The following is a 21,883-nucleotide window of genomic DNA, read 5'->3' on the forward strand; positions in this document are numbered from 1 at the left end:
AAGGCCTGGGCTACACTAGCAGGGGGCGGGGGGTGGGTTCAAACTAAGATACGCAACTGAGGCATCTTAGTTCGACTTGCCGCCGTGAGGACAGCCAGGTAAGTCGACTGCCGCGACTCCCCCGTCGACTCCGCTTACTCCTCCTGCCGAGGTGGAGTACAGGCATCGATTTGCAGCTCGATTTATTGTGTCCAGACGAGATGTGATAAATCGATCCCCGATACATCGAACACTACCCACTGATCCGGCGGGTAGTATAGACGTACCCTAAGATACAACCTTCCTATACTCATCTCAGTCCCTCCCCTATCCACACACATTCCTCTTAAAGTCCCATTTCTGCCTTCAGGCCTATAGCAAACTTAACTGATGTCTATAAAATACCTTAGACAGATTATGGGAAGAGGACCAGTACTATCTGTTTTTAAACTGAGCTCAAGATAAAAACAGCTCTTCTAAAACTAAGAAAAATGTCTAAGGGCATGGCTAGGCTTGAGAGTTAGAGGGCAATAAAGCAGCCCTGTGCACTCTAACTCACGATGCATCCACACTGGCAAGGAACGTGGAGCGCTCTGATTCCGTGGCTAGAGCGCTCCCAGTAATCCACCTCGGCAAGTGGAATAACGTTTGAGGCGCCCCCGCTGGAGTGCCGCGGCACCAGTGTGGATGTCCTGGTCTGTTAATGCACTCTGATTGGCCTCCAGAAGTGTCCCACAATGCCTGTTCTAGCCACTCTGGTCATCACTTTGAACTCTACTGCCCTGCGCTCTGGGAATTTTGAAAATCCCCTTCCTGTTTGCTCAGTGAATCTTTCCAGGTGACCATGCCTCCACATGCCAGGCGATCCCCAGTATGGAGCAATGGTGAGGTGCTGGACCTCATCAGTGTTTTAGGGGAAGAAGCTGTCCAGTAGCTGCGCTCCAGCTGTAGGAATTATGATACCTTCTGACGGATATCAAGGGACATGATGGAAAGGGGCCATGACCGGGACGCACTGCAGTGCAGGGTTAAAGTGAAGGAGCTGCGGAATGCTTACCGCAAAGCCCGCGAGGCAAACCACCACTCTGGTGCTGCCCCCACAACCTGCCGTTTCTACAAAGAGCTGGACTCGATACTTGGGGACGACCCCACCTCCGCTCTGAGTACCACCATGGACACTTCAGAGCCCAATTCAACAAGGCAGGAGGAAGAGGAGGAGGAGGAGGAAAACGGGAGCGAGGGTGCTGAGGTGGAGGAAGACACCCTGGCATCGTTAGATACATGCAGCCAGGAGCTGTTCTCAAGCGAGGAGGAAGGTAGCTAGTCACGGTGGCCGGTGCTTGGGGAAGGACAAACACCAGAGGAGGTGCCCAGTAAGCGGCTTTTAACTTGGGAAGAAAGTTATTTGGTGAGGGCTCTTGGGGCGAGGAGGGTGAGGGCTGCATGCATGCCTAGATGCAAAATAGGGCATTGACGTGCTCTCTCACATCACGGTAATCGGTCTCAGTGATCTCTTCAAAGGTCTCATCCAGAACTTGGGCAATGTGTTTGTGTAGGTTTCTTGGGAGAGCCACTGTGGTTAGGGTGACCAGACGTCCCGATTTTATCAAGACTGTCCCGATATTTGCTTGTTTGTCCCAGGTCCCGACCGATGTGCGGTCGGGACACTGGACAAACAAGCAATTTTGCCCTCTCGGAAGGGCTCTCTCCCCCTGACTCCACCCCCTCCTTCCCCCATTGGCTTCCTCCCCAAATCCCCGCCCTGGCCTTGCCTCCTCCCCAAGCATGTGGCATTCCTCCTCCCTCCCAGGCTTGCTGCTGTAATGGCGGCGCAAGCATGGAGGGAGGGAGTGGTGTCAGGCTTCCAGTTCCTGGAGCTGGTGAGTACGGGCACCAGGCAGGCAAGGGGGCTGCTCCCCCAGGAGGGAGACATGGGGCTATGGACCCCAGCAGTGGCGGGGGAGAGCGGCTCGGAGCCGCACGAGTGGCCATGTAAAGTCTTATCGGCTTGAGGGTGACCCTGGCCGGTGTTGTCACACCGGCTCCTCGCCCCTGTAGGGGGGTAGCGTCCCTGCCCCGCGCCACCATGTTGCGCCGGCTGCCGCAGGCCAGGTAAGGAGCCAAGTCCCCCCCTCGTCCTGGCTCCTCAGCTGAGCCCCCCCCCCCCCCGTCACCCTCCTGGGGGAGCAGCCCCCTTGCCAGCCCCCCTTACCCACCCGGTGCTCGTACTCACCAGCTCCTGGAACTGGAAGGCGGCCACCACCCCCTCCCTCCAGGCTTGCGCCGGTATTCCAGCTGCAAGCCTGGGAGGGAGGAGGAATGCCACTCAGCTGAGGAGCTGAGATTGGGGGGGGGGGGGGGGGAGGGAGACTTGGCTCCTTACCTGGCCTGCAGCAGCCGGTGGAACATGCTGGCGTGGGCAGGGACGCTACCCCCATACAGGGCAGGGCAAGGAGCTGGCCAGGGTCTCCCCCCTAAGCCGATAAACTTTACGTGCCCATTCGTGCAGCCCTGAGCCGCTCTCCCCCACCACTGCCGGGGTCCAGAGCCCCGCGCCTCTTGCTCCAGCGGCTCCTTCCCTGCGGGGCGGCAGGATGTGCCGCATGTGTCTGGGGCCCTGGGGGGGGGGGCGCGCAGTGGGGCAGTGGCCGCGGCCGGGGCCTGCTAATTCCCACGGCACCTGCAAAACGGCTTTTTTTTGATGGTGGGGTTTTTTTCCCCTCCGCCCTTGTCTCCCCCCACCCTCCCCCGCATCCTGATATTTCCTGTCAGTGATCTGCTCACCCTAACTGTGGTCCTTGTCCCCATCAGGCTACCATGTCCATGCCACTGTGCTGTGAGGGGCGAGGGGACCATTGCTGCACACAAGCAGTTGTGTTTCTTTTCAATAAATGGATTTTTTGGTTTGAAAACATTCTTTATTATTGCATAAAGTAAAAGATACCTTAGCCCAGGAAAGCAACAGGCACTTCAAGTCAGCATAGCAAACACAGATTTCTACTAACATTGGAACCACTGCACTTCACTCCCATGCAGGGCACCAAATATTACTGGTGGCTTTCAGCCTCAAATTGCTCCCTCAAGGCATCCCTAATCCTTGCAGCCCCGTGCTGGGCCCCCTCTAATAGCCCTGCTCTCTGGCTGTTCAAATTCAGCCTCCAGGTGTTGAAACTCCGAGTTCCATGCCTGAGTGAATCTTTCACCCTTCCCTTCACAAAGGAATATAACCGCGGGGATGCGGTCATTGGCCAGGTCCAGCTTCCCATATAGAGAGCGCCAGCGGCCCTTTAAACGGCCAAAAAGCACACTCCACAGTCATTCAACACCAGCTCAGCCTGTTGTTGAACCGCTCCTTGCTGCTGTCAAGGCTCCCTGTGTAGGGTTTCATGAGCCACGGCATTCAAGGGTAAGCGGGATCTCCAAGGATCATAATGAGCATTTTGACTTCTCTTAAGGTGATCTTCTGGTCTGGGGAAAAGTCCTGGCTTGCAGCTTCCTGAACAGGCCAGTGTTCCGAAAGATGCGTGCGTCATGCACCTTTCCAGGCCAGCCTGCGTTAATGTAAGTGAAACATGCATGGTGATCTACCAGTGCCTGGGGAACCATAGAGAAATACCCCTTCTGATTAATGTACTCAGAGGCTAGGTGGGCTGGTGGCAGAATTGGAATATGCATCTCATCTATCTCCCTTCTGCAGTTAGAGAAACCCATTTGTGCAAAGCCAGTCACAATGTTATGCATGTTACCCAGAGTCATGGTTTTTCTGACCAGGATGCGATTAATGGCCCTGCAAACTTGCATCAACACGATTCCAACAGTCGACTTTCCCCACTCCAAACTGGTTAGCAACCAATTGGTAGCTGTCTGGAGTTGCCAGCTTCCAGATTGCAATAGCCACCCGCTTCTCCGCTTCTTCTCAGGGCAGCTCTCAAGCTCATGTCCTTGTGCCGCAGGGTGGGGGCAAATTCATCACATAGTCCCATGAAAGTGGCTTTTTTCACCCGAAAGTTCTGCAGCTTTGTGATCCCACCACTTAGTGCTTGTTTCCCAAGCCAAAAGCGGCTTTCCACGGTGGTGAGCATGTCTGTGAATGCTACAAGCAATCTTGTGTCGTATGTCGCATTACTAGAGTCGATATTGTCGGACTCCTCACTGTCAGTTTGGATCTTAAGGAGTAACTCAACTGCCAAACACGATGTGCTGGCGAGACTCGTCAGCATATTCCTCAGCAGTTCGGGTTCCATTCCCACAGACCGAACAGGAAGACAGAATGCACAGTATAAAAAACATTGAAAGATGGTGCCAAATGTGGACGGAAGCACAGGAATTGCTGGGATGTGAAACGATGCATCACAGGGCATTGGGACAGGACCCAGAATGCCTCGCACCCCCACCCCCAAGCCAGAATGGGAAGAGATGCTCTGTGGGATAGCTGCCCACAATGCACCGCTCCCAATGCTGCTGCAAGTGCCACAAATGTGGCCACACCAGTGCGCTTGCAGCTGTCAGTGTGGACAGACCGCAGCGCTTTCCCTACTGCGCTCTCTCAAGGCTGGTTTAACTCAAAGCGCTCTACATCTGCAAGTGTAGCCATGCCCTAAATGTCCTCAAAATATAGATTGGAATTTCCATTCACTTTATTTCACACCTCCAACTAAAACAAATGAGGAATACGAGTCTGAATTAATACCGGAGATGTTGCCTTACTTAGGAAAATTAATATTACATACATTTGGAGATTAGATTTCAACTATTTACTCAATATTTTGCACACGGTGATGAAACTCATTCATGGCTTAAGTATGGCACGTCATAAAACCATAACCAATAGCTTTCAACCAACACTCAGATCTATTTCAGACTACTCTGGCTATTGTTTGGGAATGTATTCAAAGTGTTAATATGGTAAAAACATACCTTGAAAAGTAGGCATGGCTTTCAAGATATCAAAAGTCTTATTTTTTGGAAGAAAGGATTTACTCTAAATGACAAAACGATAAATAGCACTTTGTTACCTGGAATCTGTGGAATGCATCTATGGAATACTGTCAACATTCCAATACTTCCCTGAACTCCAAACACCTGACATCTAAGTTGACTAACTCATATTTAGCTAACTAAAGACAGAATGGGAACAAACATTTATCTTCCCCTGAACCCTCCTTCCCCATTTTTTGTTATTGTAATGTAAAAAAAAATCTAGACACTCTTGATAAGAGCACATACTGAAATTTTACCTAAGTAGCTCTTGTGTTGTTTGTATTATGTGTATATCTGATTTTCTCTCTTCTTAATAGTCATTGGTATTTTTACTGAAAACTTCAAATATTAAAAATAATTGTGAATTCAGTTTACACCATTTTTATCTATTAAAAAAACATTCATCGTTCCAGGACGGGGAATAGTATACAACACTCTCCCCTCTACAAAGGAAGGAAAAATATTTAAATACCATTGTTATTTACTAATGGTAGTTGCTATTTAAAACTTTACATCAGGTATTATTTCTTAGGAGCATGTCAATTCCTTTAACAAGGCACCATAATTTTTAATAAATTCTAAATTTAGCCATCCACATACACTAATTTTTACTCCTTTTTGTAAATTAATAATTGCTAATGAGTAATGTTATAATTCAAACTTGAAAAAATCCACTAAGAAAAAGAATAACTATTCTGTCGCTGTAAGTTGCTATGGCAACAACTACAGTGTCTATAAAGACTTTAGCTTCATTTTATGAATAAAGGAGAAGGATCACAAGATTCTGTAGGGAAAAATATTGTGTTTATACAGTCCTCTTTTATGCAATGGGAACAATAGATGTTTTTATTTCATTTTTTAAAGTAACATATTTTGGACTGGTAGGAAATCCTTCAATCTATTTTAAAACTGCGTCTCAGTTATTCACTGTTATAGGTCTAACTTGGCTTTGAAAGTGACCTTACTATTCTTGATTCACAGGCTCAATGACAGATGAAAACTCTGTAAAATGAAGCTTTTTGTGACTAAGGGTAATGGTATGCTGTCCATGTGGACATGTAATATCATGGGAAAACAGGATTACTGTGGGGGGGAAAGCCCCTAACTAACAGAAGGGATTCTACAGAATAGTCTAAAAATAGCCTTACAGGATTTCAAATGAGGCATGAACAGTTAAAAAGTACAAATATCTACAAAACAAACAGCTCCACCTAGAGTTTAAAAAGTAGGCGTTATTAAATAAAAGAACCAACATACCATTAGCAGGGTCTTATGTACAAGACTCCTATAAAATTGCCAATGCACCTATAGCTACAATAAATGCTAGTGTTAAACAAAGATGCTTTTTATATCATACAAAATGCTGTTACCTAATAAACATAAATAAAAATATTTATTTTCAAGGATACTTTGCACAAATATTTAACCCAATGATATAACTTTTTGACATATTACCCTCTGGAAATGGTTCATAAGGTTTTCCACTTAAATTAAAATATATTTTTAAAATACATTTTGAAAGACTACCCTGTAATATAGAAATTACTTAATCCTTTTCTTCTGAGAATTTTTTAAAAATTAATTCTCAGAAAATAAACACAGATCAAACTACAATAATGCATGAAGGGTAAAATCCTGCCCTCATTCACACCCTGCTAATCCCACAGATTTCAGCAAAGATATGCAGGGCAAAATCCTGGGAATTTCACCATAGATTTCAATAAGGCCAGAATTTCACCCACAGGGTGTAAAACAGGGAGGAATTTAGCCCTAAAGCCCTAATCCTGCTAAGATTTAAACACATATATTAAACTTTAAGCAAATGAATAGTCCAACTGAATACCCTGGGTCTTCTCACATGCTTAAAATTAAGCACATGCACAAGTATTTGTAGTAATGGGGACCTGAAAAAACAGTTAATTATTTTCACTTAGTTCTACTAAAGGGCCTGATCCTGCAAGCAGTTACACCCATGAAAAGTGCCATTGTGCAGGAGCAACCATTTGTCACATTGGTCTCAAAGTCTGTTTCTTTATATGAACTTTCCTGTTCTGTTTTTTGAGAGTGCTGGGAGAGCTGCGCCATGACCACACAAGCCATGTTAAAGCGCTGCTGTGGCAGAGCTTTAGTGTTGCCAGTGTAGACTAGCCCTAAGTGTCAAGTTCTCAGCTTGCCTGGTTGAACTCCCTCACCTCTGCCCCTTTTTGCTTTCTTCCCTCTGTTTATCCTCTTCCACTTAGTCTCTTGTCTGAGCTCTCATCCCATTCTCTTTTTGCTCATTTCATCTTGCTTTTTCTATTTTCCTCCTGCCTCCCTGTCTCCTCTTCTCATTTCTTTCGGCCTTTTGCTGTCTGACCATCAATCATTTCCTCAACACACTGTGTTCCTACTATTCTCCCTTTCTTTTCTGCTTAGTCTTCACCCACATAAACAGATTTCTCTGAGGTGCCTTCCCTTCATTTTCCTCTCTCTCTGTTATCACCATTTCATCCTCTACACTATGGGTTAGGAACATTGCTTATGCTGCTCTCACATTGCAGAATCTACTAGTTTAGTCCCTCTAACTGGTTCTCTTACCTACTCTGCTCATATGCTTCAAAGAGAGCAGAGCACTTAAAGTGAACTAGCACCCCAAAAACTGATTGTTTCAGAGATTAGGATTTATAAGAGATGGATCATAATTTATATAAAAATATTACATAATTTAAATGGAATTGGTAGAAATCTAACCTCTTTACCAAAGAATTGTGTTTCTGATCAGTCTTGCACAACAGCAATTATACTTGGTTTGATTTATTGTACTTCATTTCCCAAAGCAATGTTACTCAGCATTCGGTCTACTTCCTTTGCAGCACCAGACTGGAATAAAGATTCCAACACTTATGACAACTCCCAAACCTCCTCCTTGTGCCATATGCTGTCATACCTTTCTACTTAGTGATGTTTGTATTTTAATGTTTTTCTTAGATGTATACATCTCTGTTGAACTACAATCAACTGTAACTAAGACTGAGGGAGGACGTGCATAAAGAGATTTATTCTTGTTATGACTAGATCCTCTGGGGGCCTCTAGAGTTCTAAAAAACCTAATAATTTTTTCCAGGTTGGGAGGCTGAATGAAACATTCAGAGACACAACCTAAATTTCACCAGAGAAAGCTAAAGAGAACTGCAAGATGCTCCATCCCCACAAGGACTGAGCACAAGGCTTGCAGAGCACTCCTATCATTCTCCTGGGGAAATCAGAAACCAGAGCTCCTTGTAAAATTTAATAAAGTTTCATCAGTCATCCCTCACTTCCTGTCCTAGATCGACATACGAATTAAATGGAAGATAGTATATTGGAGAACAGAGTTCCAAAAATATTAATTTCATATTCAGAGGGGAAAATCACAAAAAACTCATTCTACTAAGACTCATACTGATGGTACAATCTATTCATTGTAATACACTTGAGTCTCTATGGGAAAGTAGTGAACAGTATAACAAAATAAAACAAAGAAAAAATAAGTCTACTTATATTAGGCTGAATGAAGTACACAGAAGGTCATTATCTAGAAAAGTGACTATGTACGTAATTACATTCCTCCTCCTGTATTACTGTATGGTGGAACTCAAGATTTTGGGGCTGAACCAAAGCCCACTGAAGTCAATGGGAATATTTTCTTAGACCTCCATGGGCTTTGGATCATGGCCTTAAACTGTATCTAATAAAAAAAAAATTATAGGAGTCATAAAAGACACTTATTTAAAGAGTTAACTCCACTGGATCAATAAGGGTCAATATTGAAGGATAAACATTTGGCTAAAGATTAACAATGTTTAAAGCAAAAAAAGTGATTAAATCAGAAAGAAAATGTATGACATTTGTCTAATAGGCAAGAAATGCAGATTCAATATTTTGGGTCAAAAGCCTTGTGGAGATAAAAATGCAGAGGAGCCATGCCAGTATTTTTCAACCTGGCCTTGCTGAGGGGAGCATCTCTGCAGCCTGCTCAGCCATCCTGATGTAACCCTTGCTTATATGACAGTCAGGAACAGCTGATGTGGAGGAAGAGGACACATTTCTTGCCTTTCCACTTCAGGCTGTCTCTGCTTGCCATCTCTGCAGAGAAAGGGGGAAAGAGGGTACTGCACCATATACCTTCTTCAGAAATCCAAAAGAAAAGTTTCTGAAAGTAATAGAAATTAGAAGAAAAAACCTTAAAGCCAAAAGTTTAAAACCTTGTCAGAATTCTCTGAAAGGCTCCATTAAAAAGGGACATGCAGAATCTTCCATCTGCACAGAATTTGAGGCAGAGAATTCTGAAGAGGCCTTCCTGGGGAGGGTGGGCCTAAACCCTGGCTCAGAGGAAAGATCTGGTCTGCCTCCTTTTGCCAAGGAAAAAGGGAAATGCAATGCTGTAAAGACTGTTTAACAGGGAGGAGACAGACTGCCCTGAAACAAAACTTTTCTAATAAAAATGTATCAAGACACTTTATGCTCTTTGAAATATTGTAATCCACAAAACTAGGGTTACCATATTTAGTGCCTCCAAAAGGAGGACACTTTAAAGGGGCCCCAGCCCCGCCCCCTCCCCAAAGTCTCCGCCCCCTCCCCTGCTTCCCGCGAACATTTGAGTCGCGGGAAGCCTGAAGCAGGTAAGGGGGTGTGTGTGTGTGTGTGTGTGTGTGTGTGTGTGTGTGTGTGTGTGTGTGTGTGTGTGTGTGAGGGGGGGGGAGGAGGCGCGGCCCACCCCCGGCACCGCAGGTCCCCAGCCCGTCCCCCGAGCTCCCGGCCCGGCACCCGGCCCCCCCGAGCACCACTGGCACCCGGCACACGAGCCGCCGGCCGAGCCCCCCGGCCCGGCCCGGCACCGGGCCCCCCCGAGCACCGCCGGCACCCGGCCCGGCACCCGAGCCGCCGGCCGAGCCCCCCGGCCCGGTCCGGCACCGGGCCCCCCCAGCACCGCCGGCCGAGCCCCCGGCCCGGCACCCGGCACCCGAGCCGCCCGGCCCCGGGCCCCCCCCCCCCCGAGCACCGCCGGCCGAGCCCCCGGCCCGGCACCCGAGCCGCCGGCCGAGCCGCCCGGCCCCGCCCCCCCCCCCCCCGAGCACCGCCGGCCGAGCCGCCCGGCACCGGGCCCCCCCCCCCCCCGAGCACCGCCGGCCGAGCCACCCGGCCCCGGGCCCCCCCCCCCCCCCGAGCACCGCCGGCCGAGCCGCCCGGCACCGGGCCCCCCCCCCCCCGAGCACCGCCGGCCGAGCCGCCCGGCCCCGGGCCCCCCCCGAGCACCGCCGGCCGAGCCCCCGGCCCGGCACCCGAGCCGCCGGCCGAGCCGCCCGGCCCCGGGCCCCCCCCCCCCGAGCACCGCCGGCCGAGCCGCCCGGCCCCGGGCCCCCCCCGAGCACCGCCGGCCGAGCCCCCGGCCCGGCACCCGAGCCGCCGGCCGAGCCGCCCGGCCCCGGGCCCCCCCGAGCACCGCCGGCCGAGCCCCCGGCCCGGCACCGCCGGCCAGGCCCCCGAGCCCCCGGCCAGGCACCCGAGCCACCGACCGCATGTCCGATTTTCCCGGACATGTCCGGCTTTTTGGGATTTCCCCCCGGACGGGGATTTGGAGTCCAAAAAGCCGGACATGTCCGGGAAAATCCGGACGTATGGTAACCCTAACAAAACTGACAATTATTTATACTAGGCAGCAAAGACTCGATCATGAATGCTGTTGAACACTGCTGAAAGAAGCATGGAGAAAGTATTTGGCAGCATTTGTACAAGGAGACATCCACACAGTGCTGAGAACTGAGTGCTCATCATGTGAGCAATCATCTATTCCTACAATTAGCTAAGTAATAGTTAATACAGAGGAGGGAGAAAAGAGTGTGTGATGGAGACTGCAGGAAAATGGCATGACCAAAGCATACAGAGGTAGTTGTTTAAGTGTAATCTGTAAGTGAGCACAAATTTTGTACACCACACATTTTTAGAACTTTCAGTTATTCTTACAGCCAACCAAGAACAAAGATGGCTCTTCAAATGCATGTAAGCACTGCTCTTAGAAGAAAGTGAAAACAGGGCAGCCGTGAGGGCCAGTCACTGACACGGCCCACAAGCCTGTGGATCCAGCCCCATCAGTTTACCTCACCTTAGAAGGTCACTTGTAATGAAGTATGCTCAGCAGTCCTACTGGTGGCTCAGTAGTGCTCTTTTGAAACCTTTATTTATACCCCTGAAAGACTGAGGCACAAACCCTGAGAGTTGTAAAATATAAGAGAGACGGAAACAGTAAGAAGTTGGGAGAAAAAACACAGTAGCAGCAAAACCAGTCAAACAAACAAGAAATAGTAAAACAAATATTTCACCAATTTTAAGTCTGAAAAATCTTATGGAATGGAAACTACAGGTGCCGCACCTCTGAAAAAAATCAGGCCACTTATTTAAGAGCCAAAACATAACTTTAAAGCACCTATGTTTTAAAATATTGGGCTGAGGTAATAGAACTAAGAATTATGAAAAGGTTTATAATGAGACTATACATTTTTTCAATATATGAAGTACGCAAATGTGGACCATACCACCACCTATTAGGCAGATTGCTTTAAAATGCCTCTCTTGTGCCTGCTTGCTTTTATATTAACCCATGTATTCTCTTTGAAGCATATTATAATTCCTGAGCACAAAGACCTTCTTTTTTTATGAATTTTGAGGAAGTGCCACATAAACATACAGCACTCTGCAAATACGAAATATAGAACTGAAAAATTACTAAGTTATTTAAGTTTCATGAACAAGTTGTTGCTGGAATTACTCCTATTTCCATTATTTAGTGTCCTTACTATAGAAATATTATGTTTAGGTTTGATCTACCACATGTACTAGCCACTGCAGAAGAAAAGGTTACTCACCCTGTGCAGTAACTGAGGTTCTTCCAGAAATGTGTTCCCCTGGGTGCTCCACTTCAGTTGATGGTGCGTCCTTAAGCCTTTGATCTGAGAATTTTAGCAGCAGTGTCCGTTTGGGTCATGCATATGCTCTCCCTGTTTCATGGCACCATTGGGGTTTCATCCAGCATGCACAACTTGACCCCCCCTTGCCCCAGTTCCTTCTCTACTGGAGAGTCTGAAAATTGAACTCCAAGTAGAGAGGAGGAGGATGGATAGTGGAGCACCCACAAGGACACACATCTCAAAGAAACTCAGTTACCTCACAGGGTGAGTAACCTCTTCTTCAAGTGGGTGCTCCACTTCAGGAGATTGTAGAGCAGTGCCCCAGGTTGGACAGAAGGGGCTTCCGAGTTCCTTGAGCAAGTGATGATATCACTGTTATACCTAACAATGCATCTGATCTTGAGCTCTGGTCATTTGCATAGAGTTTCGTAAATGTGTGTGCAGAACCCCAAGTGGCTGCTCTATATATGTCCATGATCAGTATGTTGTTTAGCAAGGCTACTGAAGTTGAAAGCGATCAGGTAGAGTGAGTTCTGATCTTCAATGGGGGTTTGAGGCTCTTTTGTTGATAGCAGAGGTGAATGCACCTGAAGATCCATTTTGATAGTCTTTGTGTAGAGATAGCGGAGCCTTTAGAATGTTCCGCAGTGAAAATGAAAAGCCTCAGAGAGGTAAAATGCTAGCACGCGCCTGATGTCAAGAGTGCGTAGTACTGAATTGTGTGTACTCTTGTGTGGTTTGGGGAAGAATGAGGGGAGATGGATTGGCTGATTTATGTGGAAAGACTAGATATTTTAGGTAAGAATTTTGGATGAGGTTTTAGGTGACCTTGTCCTTGAAAAAAAGTTGGTATAGGGTGGGTGTGCCATGAGGGCCCCTAGCTCACCCACATGACAGACTGATGTGATTGCCATTAAGAATGTTACCTTTATTGATAGGCGTGTCAGAGAACATGTCGCTAAAGGTTCAAACAGAGGCCCAGTAAGGCAGCATAATACTAGGTTCAAGTCCCAGGGTGGTGTGGGTGTTGTTGGGGGCAAGAGGGTTGCAGGAAGCAGGCTTGTCTCCCACCGCATGCCTAGTCTGAGCAGAGGAACAAGCTGTTGATAGACTCCCTCACCTCACCTCACAGGAATCTCCCTCAGAGATCTCCAGGAAACTCTCGTGGAGATACTGGGCAATCCGCTGCCACAGGTTCCTCGGCAGAGCTGCTTTGTTTCTTGCCCCATTAACGGTAACTTTCCCACGCCACTTTGCGGTGACAGGAAGGGGGGGGGAGGGGGAAACCATTGCTGCACACAGGCTAGCTGAGCAGAAACTGCAGGCTTGGAGAAGACCCTCCCTTGATTCCCTGCTCACCCTCGGCAGCGAGATATCTTCCATAATGATCACCTCCTGTGGGCAGTGTGGGGACAGAAATTATCAGGCCCACCCTAAAGTGCTAGCTCTGCCCAAAGGCCACATGCCAAGTGTACGGTAGGGTCTGGGAAGAGTGATTTACCCTGCCCCTGCGGCTACTCACTATTTTGGGGGTCTTATGGCTCATGTGCGCTTGCCTGGGGTCAGCCAGTTAGTGACAGGTCTGAGAGTACTGGCTGTGTTTTAAAACACTGAATCACTGTTGTCTGTGTTGCAAACAATACTGCTTCTGTAAAATGTTGCATTTACACTTCAGAGATGATCTTGGGAGCCCAGCCTCTTATCGGCGGCAGAACGGCTGCGCAGAATTGGAAAACATCCAAGAAGAACTAAGGAGGACTTTCTGCGTGAGGTTATGATGCACTCGGCCACTGAGAAACAGGAATTGAAGGAGTGGTGGGACAGCAAGAAGAAGGACCGAAAGGAGAACGCGGCACACCAGAAAGAAGCCACGGAGCAGCTCCTAACAGTTATGGAGTGCCAAGTGGACATGCTCCAGGCCATATTAGCTCTTCAAACTGAGCAGCTCCGTGCCCACCCTCCCCTACAGCTGCTGTCGCAAAACTTTCCCATACGTCCCACACACACCGCCAACACACTTATCAACCTCCTGGCTCCACTCTCTACCTGCAGCATTCCACTCCTCCCTCCTCACAGTCCAGCACTGTGGACTCTCACTACCCACTGCACTCAACACCCAGACCTCAGCAGTTTGGCCCTGCTGAAGTACAGCACTGGGTGCATTGTACTCGAAAGGAGAAGGTTGATTATGATCCCTGGACATACACAAATCTGTAGCTGACCTCCTCTTAAGAACTTCCCTTCCCTCCCTGCTGATGAATTTTTCGTTTGACTCTCTCCTCCGGTTGTTGTCTTTTAATAAAAGAATTGGGTTTGTTTGGAAGCAATCTTTATTCTATTAAGTGAAAGCAAAAAGAGCACTGCGAAGCAACATATAATAATGTCAAGGACCCTCTTGCATCATGTGCACCAATCACCTCCTAGCACTGCAATCCTGAGCATAGCAACAAATATTAGTGGCTTTCAGCTTCAAATTGCTGCCTGATCCTTATGGCCCTGCGCTGTGCCCCTCTAATAGCCCTGGTCTCTGGCTGTTGAAAGTCAGCCTCCAGGCGCTGAGCCTCTGCAGTTCAGCCCTGAGTGAAGCTTTCCCCCTTCCCTTCACAAATATTATGGAACATATGGCACGTGGCTATAAGCATAGGAATATGGTCATTGGCAAGCTCCAGCTTCCCATAGAGGCAGCGCCAGTGGGCTTTTAAACGGCCAAATGCACACTCCACAGTCATTCTGCACTTGCTCAGCCTATTGTTGAACTCCTACTTGCTGCTGTCAAGTTGCCCCGTGTACAGCTTCATGAGCCACAGCATTAAGGAGTAGGCAGGGTCTCCCAGGATCACAATGGGCATTTTGACTTCCCCTATGGTGATCTTCTGGTCTGGGAAGAAAGTCCCTGCTTGCAGCTTCTTGAACAGGCCAGCGTTCCAAAAGATGTGTGTGTCATGCACCTTTCCGGACCAGCCTGCGTTAAGGTCTATAAAACGCCCATGGTGATCCACAAGTGCCTGGAGAACCACTGAGAAATACTCCTTGCGATTAATGTAGCGGGTGGCAGAAGGTCTGGTGCCAGAATTGGAATATGCATGCCATCTATCGCCCCTCCACATTTGGCGAAGCCCATTTGTGCAAAGCCATTCACAATGTCAAGCACATTGCCCAGAGTCACAGTCTTTTGGAGCAGGATGCGATTAATGGCCCTGCACACTTCCATCAACACAACTCCAAAGGTAGACTTTCCCACTCCGAACTGGTTAGCGACTGAGCGGTAGCAGTCTGGAGTAGCCAGCTTCCACAGTGCTATTGCCACACACTTCTCCAGTGACAGGGCAGCTCTCATTCTCCTGTCCTTGCGCCGCAGGGCTGGGGCGAGCTCATCACACAGTCCCATGAATGTGGCTTTCCTCATGCGAAAGTTCTGCAGCCACTGCTCGTCATCCCAGACGTACATCATGATGTGATCCCACCACTCAGTGCTTGTTTCCTGAGCCCAAAAGTGGCATTCCACTGTGGTCAGCACCTCCGTGAATGCCACAAGCAATGTCGTGTCATAGCTACTACGCATGGCGAGATCAATGTTGCACTCCTCTTGCCTTTGTAGTTAAGGAACAGCTCCACTGCCACTCATGACATGTTGGTCAGAGCGAGCAGCATACTCGTTAGCAGTTTGGGATCCATTCTTGCAGCCTGAAAGAGGCAGGGCGCGCAGTATACAAACTGTTGAAAGATGGCGCCAAATGCGGACGGAAGCACAGGGATTGCTGGGATGTGAAGCAATGCATCACGGGGCATTGGGACTGGACCCAGGATGCCCCGCAACCCCCTCCGCCGTCTCACAAGTTTTGGCAGCAAAAGAGAAAGAGGTGCTCTGTGGGATATCTGCCCAGAGTACACCGCTCTGAATAGCGCTGCAAGTGCCAGAAGTGTGAACATGCATTCCCAGAATCACTAGCAGTGACAGGATAGAAGATAATCAGGGGCCAAATTATGCTTGCAGTTACACCAGTATGTAAATTTTAGAGTATTTCTTCTCAGTGGAGATACTACCAATTTACATCAGTTTATGTGAAAAGAGAATCTGTCCCTATGAATGGAAATGAAACCCAGGCCTCTTGCATAGTAGTGCAGAGCACTGCGTTAGCTATACGATCATCCCTTAAATATTAATTTTAATTATAACATTTAATCTAACAAAACTATTAATGAAAATAAGTGCAAAGTTCATCTGTTAAACAAATATCTAATATGGGTGTGGACAATCCCTGTCTGGTTTTGTTAATTCATCTTGCAACTCCCTCCCCCCCCCCCCCCAAAATCAACTTGACATTAAATCACCAGGACAAAGACCATAGTTACTGTGCATAATGCAGTCATATTAGTTAATCATACATAAATTCCTAAAGATGCAACTTTTAAATGGTTTATCAGGAAAACCAACATTATTTTTCCGTTTTTTTATTTTTCAAAAAGTAGATTTAACTTTAACAAAACAATAGTTTTGAAACTATTCATATAAAAGAAAATGTCAAACTGCATTCCAAATTGGCTACATGTAATGCAATTTGCAAAAGAAAGCTTTCACCATCAATCATCTTTATTACAAGAATGAGTCAATGAAGGAGAAAAAGAAAACACAACACAAATGCAAAATGCCCCTGAAAGCTGGCCTGGGAACAACTGAAATGGACTTCTGTGCTTCCAGGCAGCCCTCCTAATGATGACAGCCACTGCTGTATTCCAGATTTCCATCACTAAGGAAAACCACACCCATGTTTTTAAAGACATCGCAGCATTTGAAGTTTTCATTTCCTGATGGTAAACGCTGCAGGCCCTTTTTTGAAATCTAGGTTTATATGTTTTGATTTCTTATCATACATATTGTATGAAAACCATTTTTAAAAAATATGAGTTCAAAAAGCAACCTAGAAAGTTCCTCAGCCTATTTCTTCACAGAACTATTTCACAAGAATTAAAAAATACATTCATAACAGATAAGGGTTTGCCAATGTTCCATTTTTAAAATATCATGATTCTTCAAGGACATATAAAAAATTTAACCAATTGCTTTAGGCTAAAAATTGATATAGGCTGAGCCGCTATGCTTTTTTTTTTTTTTTTTTTTTAAGTTTAGGAAAAGTACAAAGGTTTTAAATTATAGGAAGTGAACAAACCTCCACAACTACCAGCTTACCAAATAAAAAAAGTGTTTTTATCTTTGTATCTCAAAAATATCCAAGATAAAACAAGAAATGTAACCTTGTTATTCCATAACATCAACTAGTGATTTGGATATTTAATCAAAGGAAAATAAGGTCAAGGTCAAGTGGTTTAAAAAGCAACTAAAGGGCAGAGTACCTTGTATACATCTGTGAGTTAAATACAAAATCCAATATGGCTATAATATATATATATATATATAAAAATAAAAAAATTTACACTACATACTCCTAATTTAAATACATTAAAAATATAAGTACCAGATAAAACTACTACTGCATATATACAGTATAGTTACTTATTTACAAATTACCTAATAAGTAACATTACACTATAATGCACCCAACCCAGAGTACTTTCTTACACAAATCTTTCCAATGAAACAATGGTTGTTATATGCTATAGTGTCATAAAACCATGCAAAATATTTCCTAAAGTACACAATCACAATCTACTAAAATGGTTCCACAACAGTCCATGATTTATAGAAGTATCTACTTTTTTAGGTTGTGATACTCCTGCCCAGGGCCGCCCAGAGGATTCAGGGGGCCTGGGGCAAAGCAATTTCAGGGGCCCCCCCTTCAATAAAAAAGCGCAATACTATAGAATACTATATTCTCGTGGGGGCCCCTGTGGGACCCAGGGCAAACTGCCCAAATTGCCTCCCTCCTCTGGGTGGCTCTGCTCCTGCCATTAAAAAATTACTAATAACAATGAAATGCACATAAAAATCTAAAATTGAAATGTCTGTGCTTCTGTAGGATTAAGTATGAAGCTATGGCTAGGCCTACACAGTTTTTCAACCATAGCTCTTTTGGGCATGATTATACCAGTAAAATCTCTAGTGTGGATGCAGTTTTAACATAAAGGTGACTTACTTTGGTATAGCTTATTCCCCCTCTATGTGGTACAACTTGTGTATAGGCAAGCTCTATGTCGTCAACTTTGCCTATGGTGATTTGGTGCTACAGCAAATAAAGTATGTACAATCATGTACTGCTATTAGACTTTTGTAATGCCTCATAACTAAAACAAGCTACAGTTACTGTAATAAGCTTTACCTCGGAAGCTCATATGATACCATCAGAGCTGCATTATATCATTTGTTGTTAAGTGTATTATAGCAGTTTCCACAAAAAATTTCAACTCCACTGGCATGACACTGCCTTGCATAAAGGGACAGATATAAAACTGTAGATATTAACTGTGTGTATTAGGAAAGCCTCTGAAAGTGGAATAAATTAAGTAATAACTATGACAAATAATTTGGCTTAATCTTTAATAACTTCACATTTCTGGAATGAGCAAAACAGGTAGTTTTCTTTTAAATGTTTCACAATAGCAAGTATGAGTTAAAACATTGGAATGGAAATTCCCTATCCAAAATATGTGATGGACTAGGAATATGTTGTGGCATATTGTCACACACATCTGGAAAATAAGAAGCTTGCCACCCACCTGATGTGTTTCATAGGAAACACATCTACAGTAGGTAGTACTCTGTAATAAGCTAGCAAACACTTTTTGGAGTCACTTTGCCCAGTTTCCTCATCTTCCAATTTGAGAGTTATCACCTGCTTCTCTTTGGGGAAGGTAATCTTGTTTAAGAAGCAAGGGTGTGTCTGAATTAAAAGGAACATGTGACAGAAGTGACAGTTTCTGTGGCAAAAAAATCTCTTTTTAAAAACCTGTTCCTTTACGTCTTGCCTAAACCAGGGTGTAGCGGGGTGGTTACCCTGCTGCTGCCCTGAAGGGCATAAAACAGCCCTGGGAGAGGGCTGCAGTGGGGAAAAGCCAGGGTGATTGGGGGAAGCAGCCATGCCCCAATCAGGCCACAGCTGGCTCTATAAGAGGGCTGAGGGCCAGAGGCTAAGACAGACACACACTCTTTCTCTCACTCCTGAGAGAGAAGGATCTGGCTGCCTGGGAAGCTGAGGAAGGTATCCGAAGTGGAGCAGTGCTAGGGAAGGGCAGAGGGAGCTGGGGAGCTCCAGTCTAGCAAAGCCCCAGGCTGCAGGCCAAGTTAAGGGCCCACAAGCGGATACTAGGGTTGCAGCCCAGGAATAGGCAGAGGCAGCTGGTCCAAACCCCCTTGCCGACAATGAGTGGTTTGTAGACTGCAGTCTGCCCCAGGGAGTTGGGGCTAGATGGTGACTGGCGGTAGCCACTGAGGCAAGGTGGGGATAGAGGATGGGAGGTTCCCCAGAGTGGGGAGACCCAGATTGTGGGTTACTGCCAGGGGCAGAACCCTGATGTAGAGGGGCACCAAGGTCCGGGAGGGACACCGGCCTGCAGAGGGCACTCTGGATGCTGGAGAGCTAATTCCTGAGACAACCAGCAGGAGGCGCTGCACCAGCGAGACGTCGCCTTGCCACACGGGTTGAGAGTAACAGAGACAGTCATTTCTATTGAGCTGCAGCAAACACATGTTCCTCAGTTTAGTTTTAAATGCCAGAACATTCTGAGAAAATTTTGATCATCAATAATGAACATCAATTTCTGGACACCCCCTTCAGTCTTTTTTCTCCCATTCATGACTGTGCCTTTTGTTAAGTCATTGTACTTGCCTAACACATCTTCCCTTTTCCTTTGTACCAAGCAACTGCCATTACACACACACACACACACACACACACACACACACACACACACACACACACACACACCTGACTTCTTTTGGTTTGTTTTCCATCACTAAACTCAACACCAGTATCATCTGTCACATCTCACATTTGACAAGTGAAAACACTCCAAAACTCCACAAAACTGTAGCGATGTTAGTATAGCCCAGGGGATAGGGTGTGGGACTTAGAAGATCTGGATTCTGTCACTTATCTGCTATATGACCTTAGGCAAATTACTTCATCTGTCTGTCTTAGTTTGATTGTAAACTCTTCTGCATAGGGAATCTCTCTTACTATGTTTTTGTAGAGTGCCCATCACAATAGGAACCCAATTGCAGTAGAGGGCAGTAAGCACTATTATATTTTGGTATTACAATAGTGTCACTTAACTGTGTGAGGTAAGCAAATTCTATTATGTGCAACTGTAACTCATCCACTCCCAATGCATCATCATCATCAGGGTTTGAACTCTGGACCTCCAGCACTGCAGCATAGTCGGCACTCACTACAGTGAAACGAGTAACTCCAATAATGGACAGCAGGAGTAGGCTGTAATCATTTGTGGACCACCTATTAGGGAATGCACAACATACTGAAACAACGATTACATATGCATGAGTAGCCTCATTTTACCTACAGCATAATCAGACACAGATTTGGGAGGTTCTTAAAAAGAGGCAGTATGGCTAATGAAATAAGACTTTTGTCTGCCATATTCTATTTCCAGCTGCTGTTGCTTCTCAGGGTGGTATGAGGCTTCGCTCAGTAACAAATATTGTAAAGGAACTGAATTACCAACAGCAGTTAGAAAACATGAGTGTAAGGCCTCATTGATCCTAGTCTGGTGCAAATGCCCCTAGCCCAATGTGTATTTTGATAGGGCAAGTGGGACAAGGAGGAGGATCTATGTTGTCTAGTTCCCATCTGGAGATACATATGTGCCATGCTAAAAAGAGACACTGGGGAGCATGTCCAGTACATGTGGTATCTTGAAAAGTTTTAGCAGAAACCTCTGCTGGGCATAATATAGATTGCAAATTTGACATTTTATAATTCAACCAAATCTGAATGGATTTCCATGTGGACAACAAAAGGCAAGTCTCTGACACGAGGACTATTCTTTCTGCTACAACTTACGGAGGCACTAAAGCCCTTGAAAAACAGGTCAGAAATGTTTGTATACTGAGATTAGGCAATCTACTACTCTGTTCATAATAATTTATGATTTAAGAATCAGAGGAAAAGTAAGTATTTTACTCACCCAAGCAGTATGAAAGCTGACAGGATTAGCACTTGTCACCAAGAACAAACAGTTTTAATTTTTTTTTAAAAGTTTTAAGTTTAAAATATTATCTCAGAGCTTAGTGCTGGAGGCAGACATCTTGGTAAAAATTGTATCATTTAGGATACTAGCTCACAGAAGACCAATGGAAAATACTACTACATTACAGCAGTGATTCCAAATTTTGTTGTTGTTGTTGTTGTTGTTGTAGTAGGGGAAGCCCCTACTTACAGTAGACAGGTAGGCAGACACATTCCTCCCCATCACCACACCATTTTCCCTTATCCTATGTCCTGGCACAATTGGTGGTCTTCTCTTTATATTGTCCATGTCCTTCTTTGTAATCCTATTGTCTATTCTGTTTTCCTCCTTCTAATTTTGTGGTTTTTCACTTCATAGTCTCTTTTTTGTTTTCCTATTTTTTAATATTCCTTTTTGCTCCTCTTCCCAGTTCTCCCATACACCAGAAGGCTAACTATTGCTCAGGAGTCAAGATGGCATGTTTCTAACAACCTTTTTTTTTTTTTTTTTTTTTTTTTTTTTTACAGTAAGTCACTGATATCTAAATCTAATTTTACATTCTCTTCAGAATCATTTTAACAAATTGGACAGGTTAATGAGGCTAACACACATTGACACAAAAGTACTTACATTGCATTTACTTTATCTTCTGGGCCCTGAACTTGGCCAGTAACAGTCCCTTGTCTGGTATTTTTAACCCAGCCAACTACTCCCATTTTCCTAGCTTCATCTTCTGTGTACTGATTTGGAAAAAAAAAAAAATACATATAGTATATTCAGTACCAGCAGTTATGACACACACAGATTGTGCATCAGTAATCTTAAAGCCCCAGTTTCATTTCTACAACTTTCTTAAAACC

General features: G+C 45.7%; 1 protein-coding gene across 22 annotated transcripts in view; it reads right to left on the bottom strand.

Moving 5' to 3' along the window:
* The window catches only part of ACYP2 (acylphosphatase 2), a 219,599-nt gene that overhangs the window by 105,202 nt on the left and 92,514 nt on the right, over nucleotides 1–21,883 (bottom strand). For 12 of the 22 annotated variants that reach the window (XR_010600233.1, XR_010600232.1, XM_065590701.1 and 9 more), the window contains one exon: nucleotides 21,654–21,763. Coding sequence is in view for 19 of the 22 variants with exons in the window: in XM_065590701.1 (XP_065446773.1) it covers nucleotides 21,654–21,763 (110 nt within the window). In the remaining 3 variants the exon portion in view is untranslated. Of the gene's footprint in view, nucleotides 1–2,875; nucleotides 4,961–11,080; nucleotides 11,187–20,110; nucleotides 20,291–21,653; nucleotides 21,764–21,883 lie in introns of those variants that run through there. The other 10 variants (XM_065590700.1, XM_024109673.3, XM_024109672.3 and 7 more) reach the window with 4 other exon arrangements.

This window comes from Chrysemys picta, chromosome 3 (assembly GCF_011386835.1).
Source record: "Chrysemys picta bellii isolate R12L10 chromosome 3, ASM1138683v2, whole genome shotgun sequence".
Taxonomy (NCBI): domain Eukaryota; kingdom Metazoa; phylum Chordata; order Testudines; family Emydidae; genus Chrysemys; species Chrysemys picta.